Source organism: Numenius arquata, chromosome 1 (genome assembly GCF_964106895.1).
Source record: "Numenius arquata chromosome 1, bNumArq3.hap1.1, whole genome shotgun sequence".
Taxonomy (NCBI): Eukaryota; Metazoa; Chordata; class Aves; order Charadriiformes; family Scolopacidae; genus Numenius; species Numenius arquata.
Genome location: NC_133576.1, coordinates 123493267 through 123508110, shown reverse-complemented (window position 1 = coordinate 123508110; position 14844 = coordinate 123493267). Strand labels below are relative to the sequence as shown.

General features: G+C 38.6%; 1 protein-coding gene across 1 annotated transcript in view; it reads right to left on the bottom strand.

Annotated features, from left to right (window-relative positions):
• NPAT (nuclear protein, coactivator of histone transcription) overlaps positions 1–14844 on the bottom strand; it is a 26665-nt gene extending 11821 nt beyond the window's left edge. Inside the window, exons 1-12 of the mRNA XM_074158693.1 lie at positions 14808–14844; positions 11515–11633; positions 9780–9840; positions 7748–7820; positions 7216–7256; positions 5897–6127; positions 5064–5148; positions 3773–3905; positions 3197–3288; positions 3025–3112; positions 1201–1297; positions 534–665 (exon numbers count right to left, since the gene is read on the bottom strand). Of these exons, the coding sequence (XP_074014794.1) occupies positions 534–665; positions 1201–1297; positions 3025–3112; positions 3197–3288; positions 3773–3905; positions 5064–5148; positions 5897–6127; positions 7216–7256; positions 7748–7820; positions 9780–9840; positions 11515–11633; positions 14808–14844 (1189 nt within the window). The remainder of the gene's footprint in view (positions 1–533; positions 666–1200; positions 1298–3024; positions 3113–3196; positions 3289–3772; positions 3906–5063; positions 5149–5896; positions 6128–7215; positions 7257–7747; positions 7821–9779; positions 9841–11514; positions 11634–14807) is intronic.

Sequence of the window (14844 nt, the reverse complement as noted above, 5' to 3'; positions counted from 1 at the left end):
GTCACTAAATCAGATTTCCAGAAGCACAAAAAACATCTCGGGATAAATGAGAAACAGAGTCACCTCTTGGCTCTATTTCTCATATACTTTCACTAAAACTCTGCTACTGATGGATTGTTGTTAAGAATGGGGTAAACAGACTAAACATACCTTTTGTCCAGAGTAAGGCTCTTTTTGTGTGTTAATTAACCAATACATTACACAATAAAGACAGAAGATTAATATGGTTCCACGATGAATACTGCAAAGTATCTCTGTTTCAAATGAGAAAACAGATTTGCAGATACTCTGGTTTCATTTAGGAGTTTACCAAGTACAGCTTGTAAGTACACTGATGGACTACTCTTAAATTTAATAGACTGAAACTTTCTAACAGATGAGGTGTATTCGTATGTTCACGCAATGTAAATGTCAGACTGGATATTACCACTGAAAACAGAAATATTTTGAAATGTACAAATTGCCCGAAAATATTTTCATAATGAAAAGTGAACAGACTAGAAGACATCTTAAAGGAAAATAAAACAACCTACATCTACTTGTTTCTTCTGTTCCTAAAGAACTTTCAAGTGTTTCCAGGTTATCCTCATCCACCAGGATTGCATTTTCTACTCCACTCTGACCAGACATACCAGCAGGTAAGTTCTTGTTTACCTTATTCTTTCCTATTTTCACAATAAAACATGAAGAATGATTAAATATGTCATTTTACACACAAGTGTGATTATTACATTATAAATGAAACATGGAGATTTCAAATTCAAGGAATGCCATCAAAACTCAAAGAACTATTTGTCTATACTCACTACAAATCCAGAAATAGCATAAAAACGTCCTTATATTTTATGCGAGAATATCCTTGATCAGACAAATAGAACAATCTTACAGCAGCGCAGAAAACCACGTATGAACTACTGTCCTTTAGCCCAGAACAGTCTAAAATAACAGCAATAAAACGATCGCTGAGCCAGCATAAAACCAAAATTTCAGCCACAAGAAAATGCTGTACTTTATAGTCATTTATAAATGTGTGTAAAAATGTAATTCTGAATTGAGAGACACCGATGCCACACAGTCCAGTCCATTTCTCTTACAAAAGAGGCCTGCTGAATCACCTATGCTTCCTCAGGAAATACTTAGGAGAACTCATCATTCATGATGCTTTACAACAATGGTACAATTGAGTATGATATAGCCTACCATAATCAAACAAGTCAAAGAGTGCCTGAAAAGCTGGATCGGATTCCGTCTGTTCTAGAATGTCCTGTATGGCCTCTTCTGACATATGAATTTCACCCTGAGAAAAGACAAGACAGACAGAACTGTTAGACAGTTACTTTCATAGCTTAAAGAAAAAGAGACAAGAATTGTTTTCTTTTCAGACTGTTTTTAGTTCTGTTACTTCTGCTCAGCACAGAAACATAAAAAGACTAATGCTGGAAGCATCTCTGCCACAGATATAATGTCTGTTAAAAAATACTAATGATTCAAGTTTAAGAAATAAAGTCCCCCAAACATCTTTGTCAGACATTACACCCTGTACATGCGTATTGAAGTATTCTCCACATAATGACCAGCATCATTTAAGAAGGACTAAATCTCGAGCTACATTGGAAGCTTATGCAGATGGTACAGATGCCGTGAGCCTGCACTAGCCAAACACTGGTAAAAAAAAAAATCCCCTAATTAATCCCAATTTCTTGATTTTGCATATATCTAAAAGACAATGATAAGCAAAAGAAGTTTCATTTCATTTACCCATTAGATGGTCTATAATATAACTTCCAACTACTTTTCTGTGGAAGGCAGTTGGAAGGCACAGCTACATAAGACACTGCTCTAAGGTTCTTGACTTGTTTGGTAGCAGCTCAGGACAAAAATGAGCGGGGCCCTCACTACATATTCAAGTGCTCAAAGACAGAGTTTCTCCTCATTTCCTGGAGATTCTCTAAGCACTCGACAACTTTTGGTATGGTGGTGGTTAAGGGTGGATATCCCATTTGATATACCTGATTATTTTGTTTCAGCTCCTGTAACTAAACAAAGAAGCTGCTTTATTTTTTTTCTGCTCACAAAAATGGAATACAGCTTTTCTGCTCCACATTTTGACAAAAATTGACCTAAACACACAAAAAAAAAAAATCACCAAATGACAGAAGAATAGCTTATAATAAACAGACACCTCTACTTCGTAAGCAGGCAACTGCCTCTACTCTCCTGCCCTTTCCATGAGGACTGTAACTCCCTCACTAAGAGTCCTCTATGACTCTGTGATTCCTGCTCAAGGGTTGTAGAAGAATGAAGGGAGAACATTAGAAGTTTAGTTTGTAGAAGTAGAATGTGTATTTCCTGCAAAAGCAAGAAAATACTAAATTTCAAGAAAAAACATCCGTATTTAGGCTCCAAAGACAATTCCTCTTGCTATACTTGACAATCCATGTTTATCTCGCAGCAAATCAGAAAATCATATCAGAGTAAACATATTTGGAGACCAAAAGATATTTTAAATGCCTTTTTCTTTTACAAGGCTATTGATCAGATCCCCAGTCAGAAGCTGGTATCTGATTACTGGTACCAAAAACCAGTGACAAGCAGGCAGCTGGTGTCTGTGGGACAGTGTACTTCAGTCTGACAGTAACGTCAACAGCTAACCACTGCCAGAAGCAGTCCTACTTCCTTGGCTTTTGAACCATGACTCTGCTGCCTTGAACAGGCACTGGGAATGAATTCAGAGCACAGCAAAATACTAGTATCCTGTCAGTTCAGCTCCTCCAACCTGCCCACCACCATACAACAAGATAAGAGTTAATGCCTGTGCAAGGGAAGTTGTGGACCTGCCTCTGGGCAGAAGCTTGCCCTTAGATAAGCTCAGCTGTGTTGTAAAACAAACAAACAAATAAAAAGAAAGAAGAGAAAGAGGAGAGCAATCTCAGACAGTAGACAGAGGTTTGGCATAGTTCCCGTAACTGATCATTCTCATGTGGCTGGTCTTCAAAAAATGTAAGCAAGGCAATCCACACCTACCTGAAGTCCAAGGATTTCATCAATTGAAGTCTCCTGTTCCGTGGGACCACTGTCTGTCTGTTTAGGGGCCTGAGCGACATTGCCATCACTGGGAACACATTAGTCATTATTTCAGAAATAAAAAATAAATCAAATAAGAATATGCACGAAATTTAGAGGTTCCTTTTAGTACCTGCTCAGGATTTTGTTGATGTTCTCAGCAAGCTTCTCCTGAAGGGATTTGTTACTTAAGATTTTTTCTCTGGCATTTTCAATAACCAGTTGCTGGAAAACACAGTTTTAAAGTAGTCAGGTTTCCATTTTTATCATCACTAGAAAAGGGGCATGAATTTCCAACTTACTGGTAAAAAAAATAATTCAACACAGAGAACACTCTTTACAACAGAGAGACAGCCAATCTTGACTGCATGATGCAGCAATGAAAATCATCCCAGAACATTCCTAAACTCTCCTAAAGTACAGCAAAGCTTATTGCGCTTTCTGGTTCCCATTCTCTGAAAAATTACCGTATTCTGACAGCTTACAGGTATCTTAGCAAAGCCAATAAATCAAGGGGAAAAAAACCCTCTACATAGCAATGCCATCCTCTCTAGTTTAGTACACAGAAGAGCTAGTTTGAATACAAAACTAAATTTATCTCCTAAAGTTAATTTCTAGAATACCTAAGACAAACAACAAGTAAAGACTAGTTCTCCTTAGTCTGAATTTGTTTCTTAAATGTAAATACCTTCCATAAGTATATACTCACTGGGAAGTTACCGTCTATGAATTCTTCAAGTGGCTCACTTTCTTTCTCTATCGTTACTTCATCAGCGTCTTGAGAACTTTTAGCTGCTGAAAGAGGTCCAGATGTTGCAACACTTTTCCTCTTCTGAGATTCACTGAAACATTCCAGCAAATTTATGATGCATTTTGTGAGAACATAGCAAACAATAGACTTAACAGTCAGTAAATCAAGTGTTTCTCTTCCTTCTTACTAAAGATTTTAATCAACAGAAAATTAACTACATACTGTAAATACAATAAAAGCTGGTATCTGTTTCATTATGTCATATGCATATATTGTGTTTGACTTCATAGAAGTTACAAACAAACATATAGACTGTGGGTAAACAGCATAATGGCAAGTTGAATTCCATGCTCACTGTTCAGTTATTTTTCCCCCCTCTAGTACACGTTACTTTTACTGGTGGTACAGGTTCTAATTAACAGCCACTCAAGAAAAAGATTTGGGCGCCACCACTGAAAATAAAGCTCTCAAAAAAAAAAAAGCAGCTGTTGTCAAAGCAGCAAACTAATGTTAGGTTGCATAAGAATTTAGATGATGAATAGGAAATGTAATGCTTTTATATGAAATCACGGTATAGGCTCTCCTGAAACCATCAATCAGGAGTGGCACTAACATCACTTATACACCAAAAAATCATGCAGGAATACAGAGGAGCTGGGAAAGCTATAAGTGAGTATGGGTCTGGAAAAACGATAAGCAAAACCACCCACTGGGATCTAGCCAGGGGTAAAGACGACAAATTGAACACAAATCGACCAGTCAACTCATTAAAAAAAACAAAAGGACATTGGAACCAAAGAATAAAAAATGCAAAATGAGTGTAAAAAAAGTTTTATACCACTTTTAGTGCGACTCTGAAAATCTTTGCTGACAAAATTTACTGAGGAAAATGGTTTTTCTAAGTTAAAAACAGACAAAATGCACACTTATATCAATATTGAGAATTTTCATAATTGATAAGGATATTTTTGAAGGAATACCAAATCTCGGGCTCCGTATTTGCCCATGTCTAATACTGGAATAATGCAAAGACTGGCTACATGCGATAAAGAAGCACAAGTTGCCTCCTGTCAGTCCAATGTTAAGCTCTTTGACTTTCCTTTCCTTTGTGAAACATTCCACAGTGGCCACTCTCAGTTGATCTTAAATGTACAACACTCCACCATCTAAGAAAATTTAGACTAGAGGTTAGAACACCGCATCATCCCTAAATGATCTGAAAAAAACAAAAAAGCCAACCCATGTTTACCTTTTTCTTCTTCCTGGAGAAAGCAAGTTTGAATGAAGCTTTCGTTCTTGTGATGCCGGAACTTGAATGTGTATGAAATCTCCTGCTTTATAAAGGAAAAACGAAGATCATGATGCCAGTGCCTTCTCCAATTACACTGCTAAAGCACCACAGAAATCTACACATTACTTATTATGTTCCAATCAATTCCTGGGAATTCATACAAAATAATTTGCTATTATGAAAATAAGAACCACTCCTTTTAAATATAACCTGAGAAAAACATCCACTTGATGTAGATCATCCTTATCTGCTAAAACAAGTGTTTTGGGTGAGGGTGAGAACACAACAATGACAAATTAACATACTTCTGATCTCTGAACCCACCTTAGCAAGTGAGTATGCAAGAGCCATTTCTCTTTTGGGCACTCTTAATCACCTGAACCAGTTTGGAGAGCTAGGGGAAGGACACGAGGAAATGGGCACAAACTCGTACATAAGAAGTTCCATCTAAACATGAGGAGGAACTTCTTCACTTTGATCGTGGCAGAGCCCTGGAACAGGCTGCTCAGAGAGGTAGTGGAGTCTCCGTCTCTGGAGACGTTCAAAACCCGCCTGGACAAGTTCCTGTGCAACCTCCTCTGGGAAGACCTGCTTTGGCAGGGGGGTTGGACTAGATGATCTCCAGAGGTCCCTTCCAACCCCATACCATTCTGTGGGAATAAAGCATGAATTTTCTGAAACTTTTTTGGTGGAAGATGGTTAGTCCTGGTTTTAGAAAACTTCCATCTATATTCATAGATTTTTCACGGGAAAAAAAAAAAAAAAAGGTTTAAAAGAAGTGTGCAACTTACTGCTGATCTTGTTTTCTTGGGTTTGTGACTGGTGAACAAACAATGTATTCAGTCTTGTCTGTGGCATGCTTTGATTTATCGTTGGTCTTTGAATAACTTGAGGAGCTACAATAGAAGAGGAATTCTGTGGCCCTGACTGATGGGCCACTGACAACAACCCTGAGTTTGCAGGAGCTGATTGCTGAAGCATTCTCTGTCTTTTCATTTCTACAATTCCACTTCTTGTACGTGCTGGAGATAATAAAGAAAAGATGAAAATATATGGTAAAGGAATTTAAAAAGGTTGCTGATTTTCCAAGACCTGATTAAGGATGCTCTATTGAAACTTTTTTGTGCTTCAACAACTAATTAATGAAACTCAAAAAGCAAGGAACACCCATCCATGTCTTCTGTGTTACAGATTTGAGCCAGGACAATTCAAGAAGTACGGCCAACTTACACAGATATTGTAAGCACGCTTGTATCACTGCTTGAATACTTACAGGAATAACTCATCCCAAAAAGATACTTCATTACATAATATACTACTCATATAATTGACCTTAACTGAAATAGCTAAACCAATGTAAACTTGCATTTATTTCCCAGACTAAATCTGACAAATTTAAACACAACACCACGCGATCCAGTGAATCTCAGATCCAAGAACAATCGCTATCAATATTTGACATTCTCTTTTCTCACACAGGGCACTCAGTAGAAGTACTACAGAGAGAAAAAATTATTTTTAAGTAAAATAACTTCTTTTTTGAGAGTTCACTTGGCAGTTCTTGTAATGAAAGAAAGAATTCCAGATACAACAAGAATCTTTTCAAATTTTTCTTAGATATATGTTCGTATGCATAAAAAAATAATTGTTTCAAGATTGTAATACATTTTTATATTCCCCTTTTACAGAAATGAAACCGCATCATTATTAGATGGTTATGTTTTCAGTTCCTCTATGAACCACAAATTAAGTCAACAGCTTCAGGACTGAAGCAGCAGTTTTTAAACCTTTTAACTGTGTAAATTCCTAAGAAGTTTTCAGCAGAGAAGAAAATGCCATATAGAGAATTTAAGGCCCTTAAAGATCATCGAAATAGCAAATAGCCCAGCTTTTCTTATTTTCCTTTCTTAATCATTACAGTAATCACAGACTGCAGTGAGGACAACAGACATGCTGAAAAAAAAACAACAAACACTGCAGAAGAGATCGGACAACATTTATAAGAGTAAGGACGTGTTACTGATAGCTGCAGCATTCCCCCATTTTTTGCCAAAACAGATAATTTGAACATAAAGCCTATTGATCCCATGGAATTGGCTCAGTTACTTACTCCTTTGATTAGCAGAAAATCCTGTGGAATTTTGCATGCTCCTAAAAAATAAAGCAGGTCACATAAATACAAGGAGCACAAAGGAAACACTCAGCTACACAGTGCGACAGTATCTACATTATGGTTAATGTCAGTCTGGTCCCAACCACACATTACTTCAGAAAGCTTCAATCTACTGGTTGTTATTTTTATTCACTCACACAATGGTCACAGATCTTTCAAATTAAGCTTACTGTTATATTTGTTATCAAGTAACCACAATGGTATCGAGTTCTAAATGAGCCATAGCATATTGTTTTATTACAGGAAGGCCACATACTCACACTAATGCCCTCCTTATCTGCTAATCCTGCCTTAAAATCCTGAAACGTCTACTCAACTCTAAACTCTCACATACCCTTCTTTTTTTCACCATCTCTCAGAGGCAACAGAGAGCAAAATCATTCTCACACAATGATAAAGGGGAGTTGATCAACATAGGGACTCACTCTTAAGACAGTGAAATTTTTTCTTGATTTCAAAACTAAATTACCTGATCTGAGAAAGTGTATAGTCTAATTTTTTCCACAGAGATGACATCATTGCTGGAACTTCATTTGTTGTTTCTAAAATAAACCATGAAAAAATAATAAGATGCGTAAAACAGATACATGTTGAGAAAAAAGATCACAACCAAAATAGTAACTATTAAATATTATATGTTTCAGACATCATCTAACTTTAGGTGTCTAGTCACCTTCTTAATATTCTGTTAATTAGAGGGCCCTAACTCCTAATTTGAGAACTTTGATACAAACATGCACTCATCATGGATACAGTTCTCAGTTTTAGAAGCCTAAATGAAACTGAGGCAAAGACACCCATGATTATAATTCTCAATGTAATCTGCTTGTGGTGTTGACTCCTGGGCAAACACATGCTAACCTAACCTCACCCAACCTAACTCACTTCTGGAAACAGTACTCATATTCCCAAGTCACTTGTGTGCTTCTGAAAATTGTAACCTGGCAGACAAGCCTTTAAAAGCAATGGCTTATTTCAAGATGTCACCCAAACAGGCAAAAACACTTGGTAGTTTTGAAGCACAGAAGAACATTGAAGTATAAGGAGGGAGTGTAGTGATAGCACAAGGGGTAATGGTTTTAAACTGAAAGAGGGAAGATTTAGACTAGGTATCAGGAAGAAATTCTTTCCTGTGAGGTGGTGAGACACTGGAACAAGCTGCCCAGAGAAGTCGTGGATGCCCCATCCCTGGAAGTGTTCAAGGCCAGGCCGGATGGGGCTTGGAGCAACCTGGTCTAATGGGAAGTGTCCCTGCCCATGGCAGGGGGGTTGGAACTCGATGATCTTTAAGGTCCCTTCCAACCCAAACCAGTCTATGATTCTATGATAAATGGAAAGATGTAAGCAGACCAATTTATAAAGCTTTTCAAGGTGCCGAGTACAAAGTATTTTGAAGAAAGTATGTTTGTATCTTAGTTACCGTTTCTATTAAATCTAGCGTGAAAGGAAAAAAACATTCAAAAATGTTCCAACCTTATGTGTTTTAAAGTGCAAGTCTTAGAATCAAGCACCACTAAAATCTGATCAGGCAACACGTATCAAAGAGTTGTAAGACTTGTCAACATTCAGAAGCTCAATAACTGCTTTTAAAAATAGGAAAGGCTTGGTCTCTAATATTCATACAAAATATTAAGTTATTCTGAAATTATTTTAATTCATTTTAAAAACACGACAAGAAACATTTTACACCATAGGACTCTTCCAGATTATTTCATAGAATATCTTAAGTTGGAAGGGACCCATACGGGTCATCGAGTCCAACTTCCTGCTCCTCAAAGGACTGCCTAAAACTGAACCATATGACTAGAAGTGTCATCTAGATTCTCTTTGAACAGAACAGCACAGGCTTGGTGCTGTGAGCACTTCCCTGGGGAGCCTGTTCCAGTGACCGACCACCCTCTCAGTGAAGGACATTCTAATACCCAATCTGAACTTCCCTTGATGCAGCATCATTCCATTTCCGTTGCTGGATACGAGAGCGAGGAGGTCAGCACCTCCCCCTCCTATTTATAGTATAAACAATAAACAGTATAACTTTACAAGCATAAATTCAAGGAATCACAGAATTGTCAGAGTTGGAAGGGACCTCTAGAGATCATCTAGTCCAACTCCCCTGCTGAAGCAGGATTGCCCAGAGCACATTACTCAGGACTGCATCAAGGCAGGTTCATACATTCATACATACAATTTTATGTTCAATTCATACATTTGACACACTTTATGATATCTTTATGCTTTATTACGTCAGAAGTTCTGCTTAAATTTGAAGTGAAAATATATGCTGGCAAATCCAAACTAAGATAATTCATTCGTTTTGCTCACAGGATGCTGATCTAATTGACTGTTGTCAGCATAATACAGAAATCTTCAACTTCTAGCATAGTGGAGGGATTGCTCTAAGTCCAAATATAGGTGGAGATACTACCTCTTCCTCAAGGAGTTCACAACAGATAAATAAGAAAAACAAACCAAAATCTCTTCTTCAAATTCTAAAGGCTTACCTTTTGTTTTCATGGCTACATATTCATTAAGAATAGTTGTCAAGTTTTTTCCACACAGGGACTGGAAAAAAAACGATACTGATCTTAGAATCTTCACTAATAACTTATACTTCATCTGCTGTACCACATTATACTTAAGCAGTTCTTTAGAGGACTACACCATGCTGACCCTCAACACAGGGAAGTGTTCTTTATGCCGCTGGTGCTGAGTTGTCTCAGACCAGGTAGAGAACAATCTGTGGAACAGAACGCCACAACGAACACAAAATCTGAAGCGCTTGATCTCACTGCATAAAACTGGTGTAGCAGTTACAGGTGTAGGTCCTCCCCTCACCTTTGTTATTATGGAATAAAACCACAAAAATAAGATGATAAACAGCTGTACCAGAGGAATGAGTACGTATCATTGTGGAACACAACACAAGATGATGCTTTACACTTGCACACTTTAAGATGATGCTTTAAAATGTGAAGAGAACTTCTGTCTAAAGTAAAATTCTTAACAGTCATACAGAATTAACTTTCATGTTGTATTTACTTGTTCTGTTATTTTAGGTGAAACAAAATTAAAATTTTAAGGTTATCACTATCACGTTGTACCTTCTTGTCTTGTTTGCTAGTGGGAACTCTAAAGAGTATGACAATTGCAGCCTTTTATTGCAAGTATTTTGGGCTGCAGTGAGATTTTTTTCTTAGACACTATCATATCATCACTTTTCTATGAAAAACAGGAAAAATGTTTCTACTGAGAAAAGGAAGATGATTAAAAACTTTCAGAATCTGGGTAACTTATTTACATTTGTTTTTTCTAATTTTTGCTGGCTATAGCTTGGTTCACAATTCCCTACCCGCAAAGAACAGATGGCTAAATACTCGTAAATGAAATCAGTCCAATGGTCTGTTTTGAATAGGTGCGTCAAGACCTCGGACCTCAGAAAAGATTTCCAGAAATTTTGGATATTGTGGACAAAATCCCAGATGATATAATTAACTGATATATTAGAAGAATGAAACGGAAAACAGGAAGAAGATGCACACATAAACATTAAAAGGTTGATACACAGCAATATCCAAACCCTGCAATTTGCATAGTAGATTAAAAATACCATTTTATATATGTTAAAAATGGAAAGTATCTAATGACCCTGTAGCCATATACACCAATCTACATACGTAGCTGCATACTGTATTTATGCACACCCAAAGTTGCACATTTCATCAGAGACAAAGCGGATGATACTGATTAAAGAGAAAGCTGAACTGAAACACAGTTTTTGTCAACAAAATTTGGTAGCGTTAGATAAAGCTGAGGCACCTTACCTAAACATTTAATACGTACTTGAAATGGAACATTACTGGCTGACTTGTCTAGGATAGGAAAGCGATCTCCAATAAATTACAAGAGCAGCCCTGAAATCAATAAAAGCCTTGCGACATCCTTCCATAAAACAAACTCAAAGCTATAAAGCAGACTAAACCTAATATGCTGAAACCGATTTGCATAGTTTACACTTAAATGTTTCTTAGTAAGATAAAATACTAGAAACCAAATAACTGCTAATATCACAGGATGCAGTTAAAAAAAAAAAACCAACAAAAAAACAACCTAGGCTAGGAGGACAATCTACCTATTTTAAGCAGCATTTGAGAAATAATTGTTACACAGAGAAATCTCAATGTCCTTTTCCATGGATGTAAGACAATTTAACTTCCTACTTTGCAAATAGAAACTCACCAGCAAGCAGGCTGGAATAATCCCATCCTCTGTACAGTGCTCTGCATATTCTTTCAAATCTGAGCTTTCCAAAATAAATTCACGGCAGGTAGCTAGAAGTTTTTCCTGTTGTAAGTATCCTGCAACAAATCAGACAGAAAATTCTGCTATTTCATCCATTACTTTTGCTCAGTAGGTATTAAAGCATTAACCTAACCAGCTGCATACAGTGTTGAAACAACCAGGTAAAGATTTGTATGTTAGACATGGAAAGCGAAGTTATTTTGAAAGAGCGTATACCTTGAAAAATATTTCTTTAATAGTTAAAACCAGAAAGACCACAAAATATTTTTGATATTATACTGCATTTACAAACTATTCAAGACTAGAAGTGAGGCAATATAAACAATTTGTGACTGAAATTTAGTACAGGGAGTACCGTACAGACAAGAAAATAGAAGTTCAAACAACCCAGCATGATCATTAAATGGAATTCTACAATACTTTGTTAATAAAATGCATTGCTACTTTCCAATAACTCTTCACTCATCCTCCTGCTTCAAAACAGGTAAAACCTGTGCAGTTGTTACAACAGTGTGTAAGATTTATTTTAAAAAATTGGCACTGTACAAAAATTAATAACAGAAAAAAGTCTGCCCCCCCTTACTGTAATTTTCATTTCGAACAGATGTACTAGCTGCAACTTGTGCACTGTACACACCCCAAGACAGTAGTTACCTTAACAGATAGTATACTGAAAAAGTTTACTTTTTCAAAATTCCATTCCTCAGCAAATATGCTCTGCTTTAATCAAACTTTTTAAGCCCTCCTTTTATCTTCAAATACTCTAAACATTAAAAGGTAGAAATATACCAATCTGAATGAAGGATTCTAGAACAAAGAACCACAAAAGAAAACTTCTGTTCTTTCTTGCTTGTAGCAGAACTGAACATGCAATGTTTTAAAGAAAGGATAAACTATGTGCCTAATTATACAACACAGGATATACATACATTAGCATATCTATCTCAGTGGACCCCAAAATCGCCCACCTCAGCTCAGGAATGCCTATAGAAAAATGTGGCGTTTAAGTTTACAAGACAACAGATATCTTTCAGTGGATCCAAGTATAGCTAGAAAAAACATCATATTTCAGACACATAAGCCCTTATTAAGATCTTCAACAAATAAGCAAACTTTAAAGGTAAACACAGTTTGGGAATAACCACAGAAAACATTAGTGGTAGCTGTGGAAAGGGCCATCCTATTTAATTTTTCAAATACATTTTGCTAGAAAACTCTCAAGCCACAAATTGCTGGAAGCGGGAAGTGTAATTTGGGAAACACAATTACATGCCAGTCTTACTCCTATCCACTACACCATACACTGCTGGCCAGGAGGGAAGATGACCAGGTATTAGGTTAGGTGGAGCTTTGATCCGTGCTAGTGTAGCTGTTCTTGCAATCAAACTCATCTGGACATTTACCTAAAAAGTTGCAATTTTTCTTTCTTGAACCTAATACTACAGTATTGCACATTTACCACATACATCAACTTCCTGCAAAATAAGACATTCCAAAGTTTAAAAATGCCTGAATTAAGATCTTTGTGTAACTGAACTGAACTGCTTGCGCACACACCATATAATGACATATCAGTGCACAATATTTAACATTGCCAAAACCAAATTAAGGTGGAGTACCTTCTGAACCAGGATTGATCCAGTATTTTGTTCTGTGTTTTTGTTGTATCTGTATTTTGTTCTGTCTGTAAAGACACACATCTAACTCATAATACACATTCACTCTTACGTTAATTAGAAAAAGATAAAATTTCTTATGTATTTTTCTATGCATGAGCTCATCTTATCATTTTAGTTTTGTTTCTTAAACCAATATTCATCAACCTTCATAGCAGAAGACTTAGCTAAAGAGGGGTGGGGGAGCAGAAAGGTGGAAAAAGAGCTGCACCAGGAAGCCTATTTGTCCGCTCAAATTCTCAGATGCCTCACGGAAGAGGAATCCCTATTAGAAGACAGAAATAGCTACAAGGACTATCCTGTTCTACAACCTTAGGTTGCTTGGAAGTTTCCAGGGCATGATGCATGCACCATGCCACAACAGACACCAGATAGCATGGAACATCCTCAGTGCACGTGACGTTGCCAAGACTGTCTGCTACGTCTGCAAGTCTCTGGTAGGCACATGAGATAAACTTGTAACTTAACTGATTTTTTTACAGCAAAGTACAGTGAGAGATCTCCCTGTTTTTAAATGTTTTTAAATCTTTTGTAAGTTTGTAAAAATCCTCTATTACTTCACAATAATAAAAACATTTCATCTCTTACTAGCCTCATTTCTCAAGACAGTACCAAGAAACATTTCAGGCAGAATGTAAAAATAAATTGTGCTGGAGGAACACTGAAGAACAGATCCAGCCTTAATGGCTTTGGGTTCGAATTGTGGACAACTGAAAACCAAATCTCCCAACGCAAGCTGCCAGGAAATCCCAACAACCCACACCAACAGGTGCTTACGTGTGGGTCTTCAATAGGCGGGTCATATTTTTGATTACCATCCCTTTGTTCTTACCTTTGGCAGTATCTAAATAATCCAAAGCATAAAGCCATTTTAAAAATGTCGCTGTCTGTTGCTGACGACCTGAAAACACCGATTCTGCACCTTCCACAGAGCAAACCCCAGCTCTCAGTCCAGCCTCACCGGTGACAGAAACGGGGAGGGAATGGAAGCCCAGCTGACCCTGGACCCAGACTGCTCCGGCGTTTCGGATCACCCTTGCGTCCCTCCTCTCATCGGATACTTCATCGCACCCCCGCTCGCCAGACGCCTCTCTGCAGCCGGACACCACAGACCACCACGGGCTCCTCAACTCGCTGAGAACCCGCCCCGGGCCCCGTCGCCCCACGGAGGCCGCCGGGGAGCGGCCCAGCCCGGCGGGCTCCCCTGCGCCCGCCGCGGCTCCGGAGGCCCCGAAGTCCCTCCAGACCGAGCTGCGGTTGTTTATCGCTAGAGACCGGGCCGGGGCGGCGGGGGACAACCCGGAGACCGCCGGGCCCGGGGCTACGCCTCGGCGGTGACAACCCCAGCCCGGGGGGAGGACGAGAGCGACGCGGTCGAGGGTCAAGGGCGCAGCCGCTTCGTTCTCCCGCCGCACCCAGGGCGCTGCCGGCGACTGACAATCCCCGGCAGAGCCCCCCCGGCGCGGCCGCCAGCGCCTCCCCCGCCCCAGGAGTCCCCACCGCGCCTCAGGGGCTGAGCGGCCGCCCCGCCCCGCCCGGCCCCCGCTCACTCACCCAGCACCAGCCGGGCCACGTCGGACGGCAGCAGCAT